General features: G+C 38.7%; 1 protein-coding gene across 1 annotated transcript in view; it reads left to right on the forward strand.

Annotated features, from left to right (window-relative positions):
- LOC109487923 (spastin-like) overlaps positions 1 to 9,454 on the forward strand; it is a 32,219-nt gene that overhangs the window by 2,661 nt on the left and 20,104 nt on the right. Inside the window, exons 2-5 of the mRNA XM_019792024.1 lie at positions 7,003 to 7,086; positions 7,745 to 7,828; positions 8,844 to 8,918; positions 9,270 to 9,425. Of these exons, the coding sequence (XP_019647583.1) occupies positions 7,003 to 7,086; positions 7,745 to 7,828; positions 8,844 to 8,918; positions 9,270 to 9,425 (399 nt within the window). The remainder of the gene's footprint in view (positions 1 to 7,002; positions 7,087 to 7,744; positions 7,829 to 8,843; positions 8,919 to 9,269; positions 9,426 to 9,454) is intronic.

Raw genomic sequence — 9,454 nt, forward strand, 5'->3', positions numbered from 1 at the left:
TTCTATACAATACTGGCCAAAACCCTGTCTAGGGCATCCCGCCCAGGGTGCACACATGTACAGCTATTGCGTCCAGTGGGGTGCGGTAAAAAAAAGTGCATTAGAACAAAACAGAACAGAACATAAATTTGTGCGTTTGGTGCATGGCCGCAACTAGTAGTAATACCCGACTTACATGGTGAATCATCGTCAAGTCACTCTTAAGTAATCTTATTAAAAAGACCAAATTACTTTAAAGTATGTGACACAATAATTGTCTGTTGTGATAATTATGTAAGTTACGTTGTTGAATACAATATTAACATTCATTCAATAGTATAATCATTCAATAGTAAGAATGCAGTCTGTTAAACAGGTAATATGTTACTTAGATATAAACTTGTCCTATATAGGTTACAGAAAGAGAGACATCTGACAGTGACAATACATGTACATGTGTACATCACATTTTCCCAATAAGCTTACTTAAAAAAAGATTATTTGGAATTGGATCTTGGCCTTCCTAACATCCATTCTATAGGCTAATTTGATAACATGTATACATGTATAATATCATGTGCAGAATAATCAGGCCACTCAAATCATGGGCTGTTGTGTCGCTGTTATCATGATAAAAAGCAGTTATGATTTCATCACGAGAAATTTGCCTCCAAAATATGTGTCAATATTGAAATTTGGCTCTTGACATACACACAACTTCACAAGAAAAAATGTTTACAACTCTATATACTAGTTTTATATTCTATATCTATGATATTCATTAATAATAGTAATAATACTAGAATTGCATTTACCACATGGGATAAATGCAGTAATATACCCTTGGATTTAGAAATGAGTCTATGATGGGTAAAATATCATTAGGCCTAGGAAAATAAATGTTGTGTTTCCTGTTTCCCGACCGACCCTAAAAAAAACCGCCGACCCTAGCCTTATTTTTGTGTGGACCCCTGCATATTGCTGAACCAAAACATTTTGCACGACGCTACCGAGAGAATCGCTGTCAGTGGTGGAACATCGGGCGCCCCGCTAGCGTTTTGAAGTCGTGTAAACAACGCTAATAATTTGTCTGATTTGTTTGTAAAACAAAGCCATCGACGTCGACTCCGAAAATAAGTTTAAAAGCCGATACATTTACGAACTAATCGTAGAAAATTCCCTACCGTACTGCACCATCAGCATGCGACGGCCGCAAAAATTCGGCAACGCGAAAGAAAAAAGTCTGGTCCATGATAGCAGTATTTCTCATAAAAATAATGTATATGATTTATTTTTCCCCCTTTGTCGGTCTTTTAGTCCCAAAACGTCTAAAAAAGCGGAAATTTGCCCATAAAACCGGACGAGGAAAGGTAGCTATCGACGTAAACAAATTATAAGCACGTGCACATGGCGAAAATCAGCAAAATCGGCAACGGGACAAAAAATGCCTTGTCAATTTATCGATATTTACCATGAAAATGTCGTCTGTGGTGTATTTTTCCTCTGATGTGAGTTTTTAGGTCGCAAAACCTCTAAAAAAGCAGAAATTTGCCCACGAAAACGGACTGGCAAGGCATGGGGGCAGTCGAACCGCAGACCGCTATGCGCATCGGTTCTGCGCAGCTCTCTCTAAGATCTCGTTTAAATCTCGCGCTTCTTTTCCAAGGTAATGTGATCCGCGAGAATCCGCGAGAGTTTGCTACTGTTTACTGTTTCGCTTGTAACTCCGCTTTGCGTAAGTGTTTCCTTGTCATACGTTAATGTGAGATGTAAGAAGGGCCGGCGTCACGCTCAAGGTCGTAGATGAACATTACCGGTGGTGTTTGTTGGAGAAACGAGGTTTCAAAGTTGACCGTGTATGATGGAGATGATTCCACTCGAGACAGGTACCCTTTAGTTTTTTTGGGGGCAAACCCGTTTGCCCTATTTCATCGCCGATTTGGTGTATTGTTTAATAAAGTATAGACCCTCCCTCATCTATCGTGTGTTGTTTCTTTTGGGATCCTGTAGTTGTTAAAATATAGTAACCGATAGTAAGTTGAGCTCATTCAGTCGAATTCTCAACGATTTTTGTTCGAATCTCAAGCTTTTGCAACTAGTTCTAACCAATACACCTGTAATGTAAGATGTGGCTGAAATATAATTATGTTGGCTTGACACCTGTGTACTTAGTTTTGAAATTGCACAATGTGTATTGCAGCTCGACCTTGAGAAAAGTGTAATTTCTTTACAGTTTTTTTGCCTTCAAAAATGTTCTGTTAAAAGTTATATAGAACAAAAATGAAAGTGAAAGAATATCGGCCAAATAGTAAGCTTCAAAACGATACCCACTTTACGGGTGAAAACAGAAAAGAAGGAATTTGGGCATGAACAAATACAACAACAGGTTGATTTTTCCTGACCTAATTTTTGAAGGATAAATTGGACACTATGACCTGTTACTGTAAATATACAAACATTGGGCATATGTACTGACATTTGTATAGTTGCACAAGAATCCCACTTTCTCTAGCGTCTTCATGATATAAGTCTGACTTGGAATGGGTTTCAGAAAGTCTGTTTGTGATGAAAAAACTTGATTCCTTTTTTTTATGAACTTTCGCAAACAGCGGTTGAAAGTTGCAACATTGTTGGCGGCGCGAAAAATGGAACGCGCTGCCTTGGTTCCATGGATCGAACGCAGGAGTTCGAAACCGATTGACTTCAAATTTGACGATTTTTTGAATGGTCAGAACCTTGTATTAAATTCCTCTTTTTGTATATAATTGAATGTTATCATATCACGTTTATATTGCATGCGGTAGCCACATTCAAACAGTTTCTCATACCAAGAAACGAATTTTATGACATTACGCGAAATGTATCAAAATGTAGCGGAAACTCAGGATGGTGTGTGTCGGTAGCTTACAACTGGGCTAAAATTTGACCACCGCAATATGCGCATCGTCACAGTTTTTTTGGGGGCAAACCCGTTTGCCATAAAATTTACCAGGGGTCATTGGTATCAATGTAAAGGTAAAGAAGTGGGCTATCACAATGTGGTATTAGCTAACGGGATCCAGTTAAATAGTAAAAAAGACAAGCACAAATAAAATGACCAAAAATTGCTAATTTTAGGAAGGCCGTAGCGCTCGCTGTCATTTTGCAATGCACGAAATATCTACATGGTTGTACTGGGCAAATCCTGTAGATATGAAAAAATGTAAACATTGTGTAGGTCTGAGATCTTTTTGCTGCACTATAGGCAGTTGTTTACACCCATGCAACGGGGTCAAATCGTGACCCGGCAAACGCCGTATCTTAGAGAATAACGCGTTCTACGGTGACCTGCGGTTCGACTGGGGGAGGGCGCTGTTGACGCCTGCATGACCCCCAAAGGTTGAAGGTCATAGGGCACGTCCATTGCGCAATAACCTTAAATCGCCGATTTAGCTAATTTTTTGGGGGTTTCAAATTGATACAATCACACTATCGATTTTTAGGCAAACAAAGGGATAGAAACCAATTAAAATTTTGTGCAGATTATTATTTTTTTCTTTAGAATTCTTTTTTGTTCCTTTTTTTCTCCCAAATCCCTGGGAGAACCCTGAAAACCTGTAGACTTGAATCAGGACCTGAATCTGAATCTAGCCCTGCAAGGGCTAGGGACATCTGTTAAGTTCTTCGAGCTGATCGACCGTTTAAAGCTCCATGATCTGACACCTGAGTACCTGAGTGATGAAATATAATATTGCACAATCAATTTTTCATCATGTTCTGCTTATATAAACACAGCAATCAGCAAAGTCTAAAAAAAAAATAACAAATAAAAATAAAATAAGATAATCCCTACCTACCGACCCTAATTTTTTCCGGACTGAAACAGGAAACACAACATTTTTTTTCCTTGGCCTTACCTACATGTATGTATTGTTGATATAAAACAAGGGGGAGACAAAACTAAGCATGCAAATCTATGTTATCACTGTATTAGTATTACATCCATGCTTGACCGAAGCTCAGAGAATGACATCACTATAATTGTATCTGTTGTAATGCATGAAAATTGGGTTCAGTGGAATCCAGAAATGAGATTACGGCAGTTTCCTATTCAGCTACATGCGTCATGAAGCCTCAGGCATTATTGTCCTGCTAAGCTGCATCATGGCTTTTGCATCTTATTAATATTTTATATCAAGCCGTAAAAATCCTGCTTCAAAAAAGACTTGTACCTGGTGCAAGCACGTCTAACCCCCGGTTGGGGAAAAATGACTTTAAATTCGGTTAAAAAAAAAAAAGCAGCAGTTAGGCCACACCAATTTAATATCTTGGTTAACGGATTCGCCGCTTCATTTTTTTCTGATTTGCAAATAAAAATAAAAATTTAGAATCAACTGCAAAATGCTCATATTTTGCCCTGAACAGTTATTCCATCTTTCAATGCAATGGTATCATTAAAAGTTCAAAATTCATTGTTTAAATTTTGAACCAGCCTGGTGTGTTGACTTCATGGCTCCTATCGTACCATTTTGGGCCATAATAGGATGCCTAGGCCTGTTTTATTTTTTTTTTTTTTCGCCCGCCCGCTCCATTATTTTTCTAGAAAAATCCGTTAACCAAGAAATTAAATTGGTGTGGCCTTAGCTGAATATTTGCAGAAATGTAACCATAACAGTGGGGTTCAAGCGCTACGAACTAGCCAGTCTAACTGGTCCAGACCTTTTTTAGCATTGCGGTTTGTGCGTTGGGTTTGTGAGCTGGCAGTCCGGATTCGGTGTGGGTTAGAATCCCAGGAACAAATAGACCTGTTAACATCTCCAAGTGTCAATTATTACATCAATTATTACAGCTTATTAAGAACCTTTTCAATTCCTTATAATGTTATCATCATAATGTAAAATGTCATTGTTTACTTTTTTTTTTTAATTTGTTATCATGTTGATCATGTAATATAGATATAGATTTGTTATCATGTTGATCATGTAAAATGCGCAATTCAGCATCTTTGTACACAAATGAACCTGCCATGTATTTTACTGAAATGTGAACAAAGTCAATAAACTCAATATATCAAAACCAAGAGACTCGGGGCTCTCCCCAAGCAATGAAGCAAGGGTGCTCCCCCTCTCCCTTGCACCCCTTTCAAAATGTTCAAATTTAGGGTTTTCTCTTAGTATTTTCAAATTGCATGTAAAATATTTGCCAACATGCAATTTTGTATGTGTCATGCATGGGTTTAGATATAGACTTTCAAGTGTATTTACAGTAAAAGTATTTCCAAATTGCTGAAAAAATTTTGACATTCTGCAATATTGGTACTTCTACCACTGTAAAAAAAGGCATTTCTACCACTGAATAGTGATAATAGTCTTAGATATGTGTAGGATGGACAGGCTAGTACTAGCCATTATAATCGCATTACCCGATGCTCATCAGGACCACTTACAGTGAAGGTAATGTATGAGGAGGGACCATAAAGTTATCATAATCCATTCCCAGTGAATGGGAGCCAGCTGGTGCCTTTCCCTGATGATGAGCCAAATTAACACGACACTACGGCAATGCTGTGTGAGCCAGGCTAGGATTCATGCCTGCCATTCTGTAGTATAGTGCTAGGATTTAGTCATCAAGTAATGCAAATGAGCTGGTACATATTTCCTGGTCACCTGAGCCATGCAAACATGCAAAGAATTTGGCAATCCATCCAAAATACTTGCCAATGGTCCCTCAAATCATCCAACCCCTAGATAGAAAAGGTTATCAGAATTGGACAATTGGACACTAGAAATCAGCCTGATTCATGAATCATATCACAGACACTGATTTGTATCACTGTTAGTAGTGTGTAAAACTGAGTGATGATATTACAGTGTTCGAAATACCTGTCTGCAGTCTGCAATCTGCAGATAGATTTTCAAGATTGCAGAAGAAAAATTTATTCAATCTGCAATTTTGCAGCAGGAAAAATTGGCACTTGGGATTTGGTGCTCTAGACTTGGCCCCAAGGACAGACAACACTTAAGCTCCTGTTCTGAAACAACAGGAGCTTCTTCATTAATTTGCATCAACCTTGTCTTGACTTGTCTATCTTTTGTTTCTTTTTGGACTTCCAAAAATTTGTCTTCACTAATTTGCATATCAATCAATAGTTCATACTTATAAACCTGCAAGATTGTAGTATGGAGGTTTGTGTATTTGCAGAAAGTATGTCCAAATTGCAGAACAAAATGTTGACTCTTCTGCAATATTGCAGAGCACAGAAAAAAAGTATTTCGACCACTGTATTAGCTATAGAGGGCTGAAGCCTTACTAATACATTATAGTTGAACATACAGGGCTCGAAATACTGGATGCATGTGCACCTTAGCGCACCCAAATTTGGAGCTGTGCACCCATATTTTTTTCTGTGGGTGCACCAGTACACCCAAATATTTACCTCCATGAAAAATGGAGGTATTGTTTTTGGCGTGTCTGTCTTTGTGTGTGTGTCTGTCTGTCTGTGTTTGTGTTTCCGCACATTTGTAGTCAGCATACCTTCATAACGCCTTAATGGATTATGATGATATTTGGTGTGTTGGTAAGTCTTAGGAAGACAAAGGTCAAGGTCAAATATGGGCCTCCTGGTGGATGACCTTGGTACTGCAGCAGAACTTCCGGTTTTTGTATCTTTTGTCCTGAACATGCTCTATGGTCTTGAATTTTTGGTGACAGATAGCTTTTCCTATCAGGAATAAGTGGTGTGGGTTTGGTCCCTCTACACAGCTTGTTCTGGAACTGCAGGGGACTTTCCAGCGAAATCTTTGAAAGCCAATAAGTAATTGGACACTAGAAATCAGCCTGATTTATATCACTGATTTATAGTTTGATTATATCACTTAGTAAAATGAGTGATGAGAGGGTTGAAAACTAATACTAGTAGTTAAAAAGGAATGTCTAGCAAGCAAGGTGTGTCGGAACATACATCTTCAAGATGGTTCCCCACACTATTAATGTTAATGTATATTGTATATATATACTTTCAATGTTTGTATGTTATATCTGCAGGACAGAAACAACAGGCCATCGATCTATACAAGAAGGGTATAGCAGAGTTGGAGAAGGGCATTGCTGTGGAGTGCAGAGGCCATGGTGAGACATACATCTGGCTTAGCAGTTCAGTCAAAAAGTAAAGTATTGTAAGACGAGGATATACAGTATATTTGTATATGTCAGGTGGAGAGGTATTTGTTGGAATCAGCCCAATGCTGGTTAGTGTATTCAGAGTTTCTGACTCGTTCAAACAGTTGCAGTGTAGAAGCAGGTGTAAACTGACCGGATAGGACGGTTATGACCATGGACCAAGTATTCAGAATGTCAATGTGGCCGTAACATAAACATAAATGCCATTATGAAATTGTCTGTGGGCACATTGACAATCTAGTAATGACTTACATCTACAACCAGATAAAGACTGAAAGGTCATTGAAAAGCCTTTCGGTCTTATTTATTTATTTCTGTTTTCTTTATACAGGGTAGACGCACTCTGTACAATATACTGCTTTACAGGTGTGCCCTGTACAGATAGACATAAACACCAACAACAGTAAAACAAAATAACCAAAAGTAACATATATATACACAACCGAGCATCGAAATCGATGTATCAGGCTGGGTCGAGAGGTCAGAGGTCAGCAATGTTGTTTTATCAGCTTCTTGAAAGAGTGGTCTTACATAAAGCTGTTAATGTTACATAAGAAATTACTTTCTTGATCATCACGTAGCTCTGCCTATCATCTTGTATATCCAGGTGAGGAGTATGATCGAGCGAGGAAGCTAAGAGAGAAGATGCTGACCAACCTGGGCATGGCCAGGGACCGACTAGACCTACTAGGTAACTCTAACCACACCTCCTTTTCTTTATACTTATAGGGCAGACACCACATTTGCGTTGCGCAGTAGAGGCCAAAAAATGGGAACACGATTGTAGTGCCTAGTTAATACCTTTGAAAACCTTTTTTTCTCTTTAAAGTTTTGGTCCATTTTGGAGATTTTTGGGCTGGAAGGCACAGGTAGGGTCTAAACTTTCCTACATTGGTCAAGTTTTGTTTATTTCACCAGTTTAGTGGGCGTAGTGAGAGATGTGAGTGGTTAGGTCTTGTCTGGCCAGGCGGATGGATACCATGGAAAATGTAGGTCAAACTCAAAGTTGAGGTTTGTTACTATCATCAGCTGTGGCTGGAATTTGATCTGGTCAACCCCCTGTTTCCTTTCTATTTTTGGGAATCAGACCCTTGTTGCTACCTGGTGCAGAAATAATTTTGAGATTGAAGATTTTGAGATTATTAACATATGGGCAAGTACTTTCATGAGGTGTTGAAATAGTGTATTTAAGCAAATTGTGTTCCTATGGCAAGATCTAATAGTACTGTCTGCCCTATAGACAATGTATAGGTGGTGTTTGTGGTTGTTGCTGTATCGTGGTGGCCTGGAGGATAAACAGCTTAAGGCTCTTGAAGAAAGTTAAACTGTTCTCCAACTCAAAAACGAAATTAACTCACCATAAATTTTCGACTGAATCGCTCAGTTTTCATCAGCTCTATGACCCAAGTGCTGTGGACACGTGAACAGTTTTTAAATTTAGTTTTCTTCATGTACTTTGCCAACTCATATAAACATTCATGCTTAAGGCTCTGATTTTCTGTGACATACAAAATGAAATGTATTTTATGTTAGCATCAAATATATTTATCTGCCAATATTTAGTTACAATTCAAAGTTACTTTTCGTTTCCATGATTTTGATTTATGTTGAGTTGTGTTGTGTTGAGTTGAGTTGTAGAAATTTAAAGATTTTGATTTGTTTGATTTTGATTTTCTGCATGTTTATTTAAATTCCTATTTTGCCAGAGACTGTGCTTGCCTCTTGTTCAGACGATACCAGTGATCAGTGTGATCGTGACAAGCCATCCAAGTCCACACGAGGTACAAACAGGGTTAATTGAAGAGTTCTTTATTGCAAGCTTATGCCCGAGGGCCAATTGCAAACAGACATTGACAAGAACAATGAGCACAATATGTGGTGATTCAAAACTATATGCTAACATGGAGTTCTTGGACCCATAGTAGTTTTCTTTGAAAATGAAACAAAATTAGTTTTTGCTGAATGTTCTACTTATTTTATCTTGTATGGTGAACCCAGAAAATGTTTTGTGCACCTAAATTTTTAGGTTGGGTGAACCAGTGCCCAAGAACCTATTCCCAAAAATGAATTTTGGGCCCTGCCTATGCATGGTTTTGAATACAACACAGTTTCATCAGTTTCCCCTGTGTCAGTTACAGGAGTGAATGCACCGGTGTCTAAGAAAGTTCCCATGGCCAACAAGAGTTCCACCCTGCCTCGAGCCAGCAGGGTGCACAGTTACGGAGGGGGTGGCAGCAGCAAAAGTCACAGCCCCCAGCCGCTCAGGAAAAAAGTCTCTCCAGTCAACGGCTAACAGGGAAAACAGGGTAAGAACAAT

The sequence above is a fragment of the Branchiostoma belcheri genome, unplaced genomic scaffold, assembly GCF_001625305.1.
Source record: "Branchiostoma belcheri isolate BF01 breed outbred unplaced genomic scaffold, Haploidv18h27 scaffold90, whole genome shotgun sequence".
NCBI classification, from domain to species: domain Eukaryota; kingdom Metazoa; phylum Chordata; class Leptocardii; order Amphioxiformes; family Branchiostomatidae; genus Branchiostoma; species Branchiostoma belcheri.